The sequence below is a fragment of the Gossypium raimondii genome, chromosome 8 (assembly GCF_025698545.1).
Source record: "Gossypium raimondii isolate GPD5lz chromosome 8, ASM2569854v1, whole genome shotgun sequence".
Lineage (NCBI taxonomy): Eukaryota > Viridiplantae > Streptophyta > Magnoliopsida > Malvales > Malvaceae > Gossypium > Gossypium raimondii.
The window spans coordinates 49,749,213-49,762,827 of NC_068572.1; the positions used below are offsets into that span (position 1 = coordinate 49,749,213).

General features: G+C 32.3%; 1 protein-coding gene across 7 annotated transcripts; it reads left to right on the top strand.

Moving 5' to 3' along the window:
• Positions 1–458: 458 nt before the first annotated feature.
• On the top strand, positions 459–6,584 carry LOC105791897 (inactive poly [ADP-ribose] polymerase RCD1). 7 transcript variants are annotated; one of them, XM_052635212.1, is made up of 9 exons: positions 463–736; positions 1,763–1,963; positions 2,109–2,150; positions 2,219–3,369; positions 3,783–4,024; positions 4,405–4,520; positions 5,236–5,421; positions 5,935–6,030; positions 6,141–6,584. In XM_052635212.1, exons 4-9 carry the CDS (start codon positions 2,225–2,227, stop codon positions 6,201–6,203), a joined length of 1,848 nt encoding a protein of 615 aa, XP_052491172.1. In that variant the 5' UTR covers positions 463–736; positions 1,763–1,963; positions 2,109–2,150; positions 2,219–2,224; the 3' UTR covers positions 6,204–6,584. The 7 variants fall into 7 exon arrangements, with proteins under 7 accessions (XP_012475649.1, XP_012475652.1, XP_052491172.1 ...); XM_012620191.2 differs by having other exon boundaries at positions 2,223–3,369; XM_012620190.2 differs by having other exon boundaries at positions 2,109–3,369.
• Positions 6,585–13,615: the final 7,031 nt, after the last annotated feature.

Sequence of the window (13,615 nt, forward strand, 5' to 3'; positions counted from 1 at the left end):
TAAAAAAATTACATATATAAAATATATAAAAGTTTAAAACATATTTTAATCTAATATGACTTAGGGTGAGTTTAGATAGGTAATAGGATGTGATGTATTTAGCTTAATTTTTTCTCATACTACACTACCGTTATAATATCTAATTTCATTGTTACAGTTACTTTTACATTACACTAATCATAACTAAATGTACCGTTCATCTAAATTTACTGTTAAAAGTAAAATCCAATAAATAATCATGAAAAAGGAATTTTCAGTCAATAATTGTGAGTTTGACAGGAAGTTTATCTTCTAATGGGGCCTACACTGAGTTATTTTTGCTTTCATCCAAATATATAAAAACCTATAATAGTATTAGCTCCTTGTTTTTCCAGCTAATTTTTTTTAGTTCCCCCAATTACCCTTCCTAACAACCGCCTTTACGCTTTAAATGAATGAATTTTAAAATCAATTTCGAAGTCTAGACCGTGGATGACGGATCCAATCAAAGATAGACTTGGTGACAGCATAATTTGTGACAGGCTTGTAACTTTATCCTCAACTCGTTTTGATGGTTCGATTCGCCCTTGCTTTTCGTCCAAGAACGCGAGACAGCGCAAAATGAAAATAGTAACTAATTCTTTGAGTTAGGGTTTTTAATTTTTCTTTTTCTTTTATTTTCTTCTCTCTCCCATCCCTCCCCCTTCTAGAAAACAGAAAAGTAAATCAATCACTCCAAAATTTATCTCATCTGCAGGTAATATTTTCCATTTTCTTTTAGTTTTTTTTTTCCGTTTTATTTCTTTGATTAAGTTTTTGACAGCGGATTATATAGATCGGCCCTGATCTTATCATCTGGAAGGCGTTGACTTCATTTGTTGAATGGTTAATTCTTTTGATGGTTGATTTCTGTGATAATTGGTTTTCTAGGGGGACCAATAAAAACATTTTGATATGTTAATTTTGAGAATTTTGCTTTAGGATTTTCATTTTAGTTTTTTTTCCAACCTTTTTGCAGTTTTTGTGAGAAATTGCAGATTTGTAGAATATTGATATTCTCCTTTTCTTTTTCTTTTTTGATTGACTCAGTTTTCAGTTATAGAAAACATTTTTTAGTTTTTAATTTTAGGACTCTATATTCCAAGGTTGAAATTTTGTATTTTCATTTTTAATTCTCGATCACCATTCTAATCACGTGAAACACCAGATTTCTTGTCATCTTATGTTCTTAGTTTTTTTAATTAGTGTAGGAATATATTTAGTTTGATAATTTGGATGAAATATTTTTTAGGCTGATTTTCTATTTTTTTCTCTTAAAAGAACACACTCGAGTCTTTATGTATTTGTGAGAATTTTCCAGTTTTTCTGAATCTTAATTTTCTTTGGTTTCATTATTTTTTGCTCAATTTTCTTGACAGAAATCAGCATAGGATTTAAATTTTTGGCTGCTTTTTTTTTTCTTCTTTTCGAGGTCAACCGGGGGATTTTCGTAACTATACTTGTTATTCAAAAAAGCTCATATTCTCAGGTCAACGTTGGTTGTGTTTCGATATTTATGTAATTAGTATCATACTAATTCTGCTCTGAGTAAATTTTGCAGTTTTGTGAAAATTTGTAATTTATTTTTGGTCAGATGTCTGATATGTAAAATCTATTGCTCAGAAACTCCAAAGAAGAAAAAATTTTCTTCTGTTTTTTTTATACGTTTGAACATATAAAAAATGGGAACCAAAGAATTGTTGAAACATAATTTTTATAAATTTATTTGCTACAATATTTGTAGGTACTGTTATGTGATGCTGTGGGAGGCAGGGTGCCGAATGCTGTAGAGTAATAAAGAAGTTGCTATTTCTTCTAGGAAATAATTGTAACGAAAGAAAATGAAGAGTAACATGTCCAAGATTAATATGTGCAACATCAACATGTACAACATGGATATGTGCAACATGAACATGTACAGGATTGACACTAACTGCAGTTCTAGGTATGCAATCCTCTTGCCTTGTGGCGACTCTATTAAGTTTGGTTTCATATGCTATCAGTTGTTTGATTATTGCTTATATTCCAATTAGTATGAGTTAATATCTAGGCCATTTAATGCCCTGACCTTTTTTATTTCTTTTTTTCAGGATTTCAACTTTTAGGAGAATGTTCCTGTAGTTCGGTAGAAGGTTAGACTTTCTATTCGTTTTTACAGTAGAACTATTGGTTTTAAACCTGTTGATAGGGATTGATCTAGGCAGAAATGGAAGCACCGAACGCCATGGTATTGGATAGTAAGCCTTTGGTTCTACATGGCATGAAGAGGAAGCGGGAAACACAGCATACATCATATTTTCCTGGGGCCTCGCATGTGATACCACCACAGTTTCCCAGCTTGTGTTTAGCTTTCCAGAAACATGACAAGCGCAGGAGATTGGAGGATTGCGAAGGCAGAGTTGTGAGTTGTGGTTATACTTCAAAAAGATCTTTGTTACTTTGCTATTCAAATTTTAAGAAAACAGGCATTCCAAAGCGCATAATGTTCTATGAGAAAGGTGAATGGACTGATTTTCCCAACGATCTTATTGCCTCAATCAGGAAAGATCTCGTCACAAAGAAGCCAGCTATTGAGGTTGAGATAGACAGTCAATCTTTTGTGCTAGATTTCTTGCATATGTTTCGATTGGAGCTGAAAACTGGCATGAGACACCCCATTGCTTGGATTGATGAAGCAGGTGGCTGTTTCTTTCCTGAGATTTTTACTGGTGAGGATGAAGCATACCCGTGCTGCAAAGATGAATGTGCGAATAACCAAGAATTCTTGTTTAGTGAATCTTATGCCCCTCATGAGATCAAGCTACATCTTGAGATTGGCATTAATGGTGTTGAGCAACCAAAGTTGGAATGTAGTGGGGAGTCGAGTTCTTTTGTGAGACATTTTCAAATTGCTCAGAAACCTGCCTCCAGTTATTCTGCTGTGGAAGCCGAGGATAATTGCAATAGGAGTGCCGATGGAAAACCCAATAAAGCTGTTGAGGATATTCAAGAGAAAAAGAAAAACTTAGTTCCCGAAAGCGAGTTTGTTGATGTACAGTTCAATGAGCCATTGGAGTCTTCAACTGTTGAAAAGATGTTTCTTATGGGTATGAACACTTGTGAAGGTGTGGATATTCTTGATATAAGACCCTGCTCCAGTACACAATATAGATTAGAGCGTTTCAAGAAGCAGGTCCAAATTATGAAGAAGTATCGGGGGACTGCAAATGTTCAACGTGCATGGCTTGCTTCCTCTAAAAAAGCATTGCCTACCATCATGAAGCATGGGCTTGCAGACTGCCGTCTTTCTTCAATCCCAGACTTATATGCCGCTGGTGTTCATCTTGCTGCAGCAGAATTTACTAATGGCAGGTTGGAGTTCTTTTGTTGTTTTTTGCTATCAATACATGTATGGCACTGGTGTTCATCTTGCTGTGGCAGAGTTTACTAATGCCGCATTAATAGTTTTATGGATTCAACTCTACAGAAATGTAGGCAAATTTTATGTTGCATATCAGGATTCATGTCTTTATTAGGTTCACTCTGAACATAGACTTCCTCTTTCTACGAGAAATTTTCTTGCTTTCTGTTCCTGATCTCTCTTTTCACGTAAGTGCTAGTTTCTACTAGCTTCTATCTTTTTTCTTCAGTGCTTCATTGATCTTCCAGTTGTTTCCAAGAATCCTATCCAGATGAATTTTACTAATTTATCTAAAACATTTTCATGCTTTATTTTCCATACTGTGTTGATGTTGAGTCTGAATGTTTATCTTTTATTTGTGCAGTGCAAAGTATTGTGATGTTGACGAAAATGGAGTACAGTACATGATATTATGTTGCGTAATAATGGGAAAGACGGAGCTTCTTTTCCCTGAAAGTGGACAATGTTTTCCTAGCAATGAGGATGTTGATAGTGGAGTGGATGATCTTCATCATCCGAAGTATTATATTACCTGGAACATGAATATTAACACCCACATTTATCCTGAATTTATTGTTAGTTTCAAACTCTCCTCGAATGCTAAAGGTGATATATTTCTTCTTTGGAATGCTGTTTATTTGATGCTGATATGCATTATTTCTTTTATGTAACATCAAATTGAAACTGTTCTCAACTCATTGAACATGAAAATTAATTTTGGTGGTTGGCAATCAACTAAATGACCTTTAATCATGTGATCTGTATTTCAACTTTGATATCTAAATTTTTAATTTTGTTATTTAAGAAAATAACGCTTCCTTCACGATGCATTGTCATCCACCTCTTGGTGCGGGATTTTTTTTCCGCTTGAGATCAGTGATCACTCCCAACTGGTGGTTCAATGGCGGTGTTTTTGGGGAATTCTGTATGGATATCGTGTATTTCCTTTTCTGTTATAAACATTTACGGTTCTTTATCTCTTGAAGTTTTTGTGGTACCAACAGGGAATTCGGTTGGAAGTGAGGCTAATCATGCTATTTCAGGTGTCACTGCATCTTCAAAAGGAGTCCAAGGTTGTTTACCAGCATCTGCTGGTGAATTGGTGAGTAATATAATTTCTGTATTTACATTTGGAAGTCATGGTGTAATGATAAGCAGGATGATTAATGAACTTGATCCTACTCTATGGTGGATGCTCACCTGTTCTTATTTCCTAGCTGTGGATTTTTGTGGGATTGTCTTTGGTCAGAAAACAGTTGGACTTTATGGATACTTTGGTTTTCGTCATTAGCTTTATGGTTTTGGCACAAATGGGAGGAACTTTATCTTGTTTGACAAGCATTTCAAATTATTGTACATTATCTACTGATACGCAAAGTATCCAAGATACCATATGGCTTGTGTTAAGGTCTTAAATTTCTGAGATGCTAGGTTTGTACTAGTTCATTTGCCTACTCTTTTGGCCTGCAATGTATGTGCAATAGGTGGTTGCTGTTCGAGCACTCAGATTCCAAAAGCTTACTTTTTAAAATCTGTGTATGGAAGGTGTAGATGCAGCAAATTATTGTGTGATGTTGACTTATGCTAGCAAGAGTGGTGGAAGGAAAGTGGCACTCAGAAGAATTTTGTAATAGAAGAGCATGATATTATCTGTCTCTGCACCCTGAGGCAGTCTTTATTCCTATGTTTTGTGTCATACAGTAACACAAAACAACCTTTGTACTTTTAAGATATTTTCAGGCGGAAATGGCAGTCCTGATAATTCGTATATCTTCTGAGGTTTACTTATGTTTGCTGCTGATATTCTTGTCATTTAGGGGAGTTCTAAACACCAAAATTCAGATTCAGGGGGATCCCAAGAAAATGATCCTAGTCTGGGTTCAAACACTTCAAAGACCCCTAAATCCCCTTGGATGCCTTTCCCTATGTTGTTTGCTGCTATCTCAAATAAGATTCCCCGTATGGATATGGACCAAGTTGCTAATCATTATGAACTGTTCAGGGTATGTTTAGTAATATGTTTAATTGTTGGTTTCTAGGGGTGTAAGTGAGACACTAGTGTCCGCAAGCTACTCGAGTTCGACTTCGCGAAAATTCGAACTTGATTTGATAATTATCAAGCCAAGTCGAGCTATTGAACAAGCCGAATTCGAGCTTGTAGTACTTGACTTGAACATCTCGTGAGCCGTATCGAACTTTTCATATTTTTATACTATTAAATTATGTTATTACCTTAATATATATTATTAACCCTAAGCTTAATTATTGAGTTGAGCTCGAGCTCGAGTACAAAAATTGGTAAATGAGCTTGATTGAGCTCTAGCTTAAGTAGCTCGATTATATCTCGAGCTAAGCTTGAGCTTAAAAATAGATGTTGGATCAAGCTCAAGCCGAGTATCGAGCTTGAGCTTGGCATTATCGGGCTTGGCTCGGCTTGATTACACCCCTATTGGTTTCTCTATGGTTTTAAATAAAGCTTCTGATTCTTCTGTGTTATATCTTTTTTGCTCTGTAAGGCAAAGAAGATAACTCGTGATGATTTTGTCAAAAAGTTGAGATTGATAGTTGGAGATAATTTGCTGAGGTCAACAATAACTTCACTGCAAAGCAAGGTATGATTTTAAAATCCCTGGTCTGTTTTAATTACTCTGCAATGCAATACCACTACAAAATGTTGATTTGATTTAACGTTAATCTAATTTAGTTTTCTGGCAATTTGCAGATACCATCGAGGCATGAATTAGAGGTGGCAAAGCAGAACATGAAGGGTCCTGGAAGCCTCTGAGTTTTACCATTTTCACGTTTAGGTGTGGAAGGCTTTGCTGCTTGGTATCCTCAAAAGCTGTTGGTGCTATTGGGTGACTTTAGCTTGCTTCTTGTTATCAAAATGCGTCGACATGATAAGGACATGTTTGAAGGTACTTGTAGTAGTCTTAGCACTGCTTTGTTTTTTAATGGTGTAATTGTTCGGTATATCTCCTAGTCTCTAGTAGCATTGATTTGGTGTTTGCTCAAAACCGACGAACTCATTTTCAACCTGAACCGGCTTGCTAGCCAACTCTATCCTGTTTTTTTTTTTTTTTTTTTTGGTTTTCAAATTTTCTTTTTCTGAATGTGGACGTGGTGCATCGTTCTCTTATAATAAATAAATAATTGTTGCCTGACATTTCTACGAGTTCTTTTGGGCGTTTAAATGTTATACCGGAGAGGAGGGGAGCTTCCAAAAGTAAAAGAAACGTGCCGAAGATCAATTGTGGTAAACTTGGTGCCGCCTGTCCATATCCCATGGTCATGTGCGAGATTAGGATGGCACGCCAGGAAAAAGATAAGGGATTAAGTCGTATGAAATGAGGAAGTTAATCATCGGGTAAGATGTAGATAAATGCCTAAGAGCAACCATTTGGTTAATGTCAGTGGAAACCCCAGCACTTCAGATTGATGTTTCTTTATGGAGTTGCATGGGTCCGACTAGATGACAATGACTCCCATGACTCGTGGTATATTTGCAAATTGCAATTGCACCAGCCATTGGTTCTCCTTTACTCTTGAGCAATGAAAATAAAAAGAGTGCAATTGGTACCGGCTTACTTCACAGCAAAGTGAAGTTGGATTAATCTTCAGTTTCCCCCCAAATAAAATCTGTTGGACGTTTCATTATGTCTGGCTTTCCACTTAAGTCTTTAGTTCATGATATAGGAAATGGGCTAGGACAAATGAGGGCTTTAGTTTTCGACCCAATTCAATGAGACCCAGGCCTGATGATCCATCTTCAGAAAATGAAAGTGATTGAAGACTTTGCAGTATTACGAGCAAAAGATGAAAACATCTGTTTTGGATGGGGAGCAGAGCACATTAATGAGCAGCTTTACAGATTTCTCTTTGTTGCTTCATTATGAACTGTAAAGAAGAACGGGAAATTTTTCTCTTTTACATGCAATGTATTTAGAGAGATTCTTTTCTTGTACCTTCCCCGGGTTTGAAACTTTGAACCTTGAGTAAACATCCGAACTTACACCTTTGACACACACCCAAAAAAAAAATCCATAAAAAACATAGACCAAAAGAATCAAGCAGCTAGTTTGCTAGTCTACGACACTGAAATAATAATAGAAAAAAGGGTGGTCCACTTACGGTATCTGAGTGGTGGGGAGGGTTAATGAGAGAGTTCAGTGGTTGTGGTAGTCTCCTTCCCATGGACCACCAGAAGATAAATTGATCCAGCATTTGTCACATCATACCATCACCTTGCATTAAAAGCTCCTAATTATGAATGAATGATTCATATCTGACTTTCAATATTTCAAAAAACTAAAAAATAAAAAAAATAAAAGAAGAGGGGTCTTCTGACATCTTCACTTCTCCTTCCCTTAGCTTTTCACATTCTCAAAACATACCCCCAAATCTTTCCTCCACTATCTAATTCATCCCTTTTGTATTAGAAGTTGCAATAAATCTTTAAAACCGTACGTATGATATTTGTTACTAATATTAAAATAAAATAAAGAAGAGAGATGACATGAATGACAGTTTTAGGTTTTGTTGTACCATGTACAATAACGCCAAGAGAAAAGAGTGGTTAATTTATCAATCAACAGGGATAGTAAAAGTTTGGTGTGGTTAATTTATGGCATGATGCTCTATCATCATTAATGCAAGTTGGACTTGGAAAATCAAACCCAACTAATTACAACTACTCTTTTATTTCTTTTGCTTTTTTGCCTTTTACCTGCCTAAGTATGTCATGTTTTTAATATATTTCCTTTGGAATATTCTTTCGGTGTCAGCACTGAATTATATCTTCAAACAAGCTACTAATTTAATATAGGAATAATTAAAAAATTACTTTTAAGACAAGACAAGTTCATTGTTTTAGAAGCTTGTAATGTTATACGCTGAATATTTTTAAGACAAGACAAGTTCATTAATTAAAAAACATATATGAAGTTCACTCTCTCTAGATGATTAGTAGGTTGGAGCAACACAATCGCTGGCAACTAAAGAAAAAGTCTAAACTTATTTAATGCTAGACGAAACTGAAGACCAACATGCTTTTGCCTAGTAAAATGTATAATAAGGGAGATCAAATTCTCGGGATTGTAATAAATAAATTGAAACAGTGACGACCGGGTTAATCTTTCTTAAAAGGGAACCCATTAAATCTTTTATTAAGTTAAAAACCAAAGTAGAGCAGATTAGGGCGTTTCTTCATACTTCATTATGTAGGAGTGTTGTCGATAAGAAAGGAGAGTAGGCACCCTTCTTTGTGAATCCAAGTGATTATAGCCCTTTTCCTCTTTTGGTTAATGATTGATAAGAGAGAAAGCCTATTTCACTGGATTGGGAATTAATAAATCTATCCAACTTTGACCTTGCTTGGCCTTGCTTTTGGATAAGATGACCCTTTTTCTAATGTTTGCTATACAACCACTCATTTACCCCCCCCCCCTCTCTCTCATTTGAAAGTTGCAAGGCAAGAATAATAATGAATTTGTTGGTAATTAAAGACACTTTTAATTGCTACAAAAAGGTAATAAATAAAAGAGGTTTTATTGCATGAATAGCCATGCATCCTGCTGTGACAGAGTATGGTAGAGAATGGGCCCTCGCCTCCCTACAACTTTTTTCATGCAACAACAAGAAAATAAAAGGGTTCTCGAGTTGCTCAATCAATGCCAATATAAATGAATAAATCAGATGGCCAGCAGCCTCTCCAGTCGACCCCATCAAACCAGCTTGATGTTGGCACGTGGTTGAAGATGGCGGAACTAAAATGAATGAATGATAGTGTAATGATGATAAAATAATTATTTTGACATTCTGTGGACTGTATATTTGTGAATATATGTGCCCATGACAGTGCTGCTCAGTGCAGTTATGATTTTATTAATGAATGGGTGAATGAATGAATCTACTGAGCTGAGTCTGACCACAAAACCCCAAAAGCCAAAAAATCAACCCTCCCCATGAGTACGGCCTCTCTTCCCTATCTCCCCTCTGGCTGGCTGATGAGTAGCTCAATACTCTTTTATTTGTTCCACTGCAACAATACTTCTTTATTTGCTGCCTGTCTTTATACACTTGCTTCTTTATTACTCACCCATCCCCCTTTCTCTTTGAATTTCGAAGCATCTACCTTATTTATGCTTTTAGATAGACCGGTGAGTTAGTGACTGACTGAGATCTGCTTTCTTTCTTTCTTTTAAATCTTATATATATATGGCCATTTCATTGAATATATATGGTCCTTGTTTAGGGCATTGGAATGGGCGCACCTCTATCTACTATGTTAATGGCATTCGCAATAGTAACGCAAATGGGGGGGGGGGGGCGGGAGAATTTTATTAAAATTGAAGCAAATGAACAAATACTGTGCATAAAACAGTGGCACACAATTGCAGGTACCGAAAAACAAAAAAGCTCTAGGTCAAACTAAAACTGTGGTACTTTCTGCCTATACTCATAGTTGGGGGCTATAGGGGAGGGAGGGTTAAAGAATTATGAGGCATTTTTACAAGTGTATAAACAGCAGAGTGAGAGGGATTTGTATATTTAAGGTTCTCTTCCTTAGTATGGGTACTGTAATATACATTTCCCCTCGTGTTCACACATTTAATTATCAAACTTAGAGGTGTATAATTGATATAAATTAGTTTAAATGAGTTTGGATGGGTGATTGGGTGCGGTGCGTTTAGTTTACTTTTTGTCTCACACTACAGTTTTGTTATAATATCTAATCTCATCAACACCACTGTTTTTACAGTTATAGCAAATAAACATACTGACCAGTCATATTTTTTTAAATATATATAATATATATTTTTACGTTTAAATCAAATTCGCTCAAATAATTTTAATGTTTTATAAGTTATTAATCATAAAAGTATAACTTTTATATAGATGTTTTATTATAATAGAGATATTTAACATAACTGAATATTTTACAACATTTATCATTATATAATATATATAACAAAATTAATATTATGATATGATATGATATTAAATTTTATTGGTATTTTAAATATTTATTTAATAAATGATACATACCAACGGTTTTATAATTTGTATTATTATGTAATACAAACGCGACCCAAAACTTGTGCCCTCTATCACCTTTTAATGAAATTATGCCAAGTTTTTGTTTTTTTAATTTTTTATTTTTAAGGAAATTTTATAAGCTTTGATTAAAATTGTAATTATTTTTAATTTTCTATTAATTATAGAAGAATTAAAATTGATAAGAGATAAAAATAATGAATTGTAATAATAAAATAGAAATTAAATCAATTAAATCAATTCATCATATATATATATATTTAAATGAAAATATAAATAATCTAATAGATCGAATTTTGAAAACATAATTTTAAATTAAATCTACAACATTAAAGTAAAAAACTATTTTTTATAATTAAAAACTTAAATCAATTGAAAAGATTGTAATTAGCCAAAAAAAAAATCTTTTCCATTGATATGAGTTTTTGTATTAATAAAAAATTAATTTTTATTTTAATGTTGTAGATTTACTATCTTGCCAAAATTCAATATATTAGATTATATATATTTTCTATAAATTAAAAATATATAAATTTTTATTTCTTATTTTAATTCTTTTACAATTAATATGAAATTGAAAAGATAAAATTTAAATTTAATTAATGTTTATAAGATATAAAATGAAAAAAAAAGTATAGAAGGGCACGGGGCAGAGGATTTATATTCATATTATGTATATTATAAGCTACTATATACCATAACTATGTCATATTATTTCATGGATATCATTGTAGTATTTGTTTATCTTCAATGAAATGTATATTAACTTTATAAGAAAATGATATGCATAATTTAACTTCAAATTAATTTGATTGAATTTAGTTAAAAATTAATGTAGAAAATATAAATTAATATATTATATTATATTATATTAATAAATGTATTATACATATAATTCTATAATCTATACTATATTGATATATATATATATATATATGTATATATGCATTCCATATTATTATACCATGTAAAGTTATATCATATATAATCTAATGTATAAATGGTTATTCTTTACTATAATCTAAAATGTAAGTCATTATTTTATGCATACTTTTTGAACTAATAAAAATATTATTTATTATATTATCAATTATTGAATATTAAAAAATATTTTATTAAATTTATAAACCCTAAAACCTTATAGGTGAGCAGAAGTTAATTAATCCTAACTGAGTCTATTTAATCAATTAGTTTGATTAAATTGATTCTAATTTTGAGCTAGTTGGAGAGACCCTATTAAAATTAATTTATATCCAATCTCAACTCAAAAATATTTTACCCAAACCCAAATTTATTCTCTAAAGCACAAACTCAAACAAATCCAAAATATGATAATATATACATCAACCCAAATCCATAAACATTAAATAGTAAAAAATTAAAATTAACCCAAAATCTAAATTACAAATAATGTTTTTATTAAGATAAATATGATTTAAAATTAATTTATTAGTGCCAACGAGTTTAGATTCAATACCAAGCAACACCATCCCCACCCTAATTATGAAAAATATATTTTATTAATTATAGGTTAAAATAAGTTGTTACTCCTTGTACTTTAATAAAAATTGATATTTAGTCATTGTACTTGAAAATTAAGTCATATTTTTATAATTTAAAAATCTTAGTCCATTAGTTAATATTGTTAGTATTAATTTTTGTCAAAATTTGTCACCAAGGCATATTAATTAGGGTTCTCTAATATGATGTGGTATACGATTGATGGGAAATAAGCATATTAAGTTGACACATACTCACGAAACTACCAATAACATTAATGATTGAATTAAAATTTTAATTTGAAAAAATAGGAGGATTGAATTTTTAACTTTTAAAGTGTATAAACTAAATCTCAAATTCTATAAAAGTATAAGGACTAATAACATATTTTGACCTTAATTATATTATCATGTTACATAATAAATCATGTTTAATCATTCATGAAATTTGTAAAATTAATTTTTATATATTTTTATATTTTATATATTTATAATACATTGTATTACAAAATATTTTATATTCATAATTAAAGTTTTTCAAATTTATTTTAGTTTATAATTTAAATAAATATTTATTATTAAGAATAAAATTTCAATATAGTTATATTATATTTATAAATACATTATCATAAATTAAATAATTAGTCCAACAAGTGCTGGGTGTAATGGCAAGGCATATTGCATTGACAAGGGTAAACAGATTCAAACATTGAAGACAACATTGTTGAAGAGGCAACCTTGAACCTCGACCATGGGCTCCAAAATAGACATGGAGAATACCAAAGAATATGTTAAATAATTATCACTTGTTCATCTATATTTTAAATATTATCATATGATTATATTAATTACTATTAGTTATAAATTTGGCTTTTCAGGTTTTAAATAAGATCTATCTTAGGTTTGAGCTCAGTCTTGGATTAGCTTGGATTTGAATTTTCTTGGGCTCGGATTGTTATAGACTTGGATTTTTTTTCAATGAATGCATTTCTATAACTACAACTAGAACCAAACTATTACAAAAACACAAATGGATAAATTGATAAGCAACATAAATTTGGACTTGGACTAGAATAAATCTAGACAAAAAAAAAACACAAATGGCGGGACTTAAATCTAGAACAAAATCTATTTTGAGAACCTATATATGCATAAATACAGATAGTATGATTCAAACCTGAGTACTTAAGATTCAGAAACCTTAGCCTTTACTAACACTACTGAATCTTTTCCATAATATGATTTAGTCATGGATCATTTTTAGTTAGATCATAAGTAGAACACTTATGTTTATATGAGGTAGTGTCTACACAAATCCCAAAAGTTCAAAGTTGTTTTGAGCTTTATAAGACCCGTTTCTTACTCAGGAGGCTCTAAACCGATTCTTACAGCTTGGATAGGAAGCAAGGGCATTTTAGGACCTGAAACAACAAAGAGAAGAGGAGAAACACAAGTAATAGTGATAAAATAAAATAAGAAAATTGAAAATTGAAAATTGATGGAAAGATAAAATCCATGGAATGCGGAATAGGAGGATAAGTGTTCGACAAACTCAATTAATAGCTCTAAATGACCCTCCAAGAATGAATTATTGGCAATATGAAGTGTGAAGAACTTCTCCCAAAATCTAGGAGAAGATTAA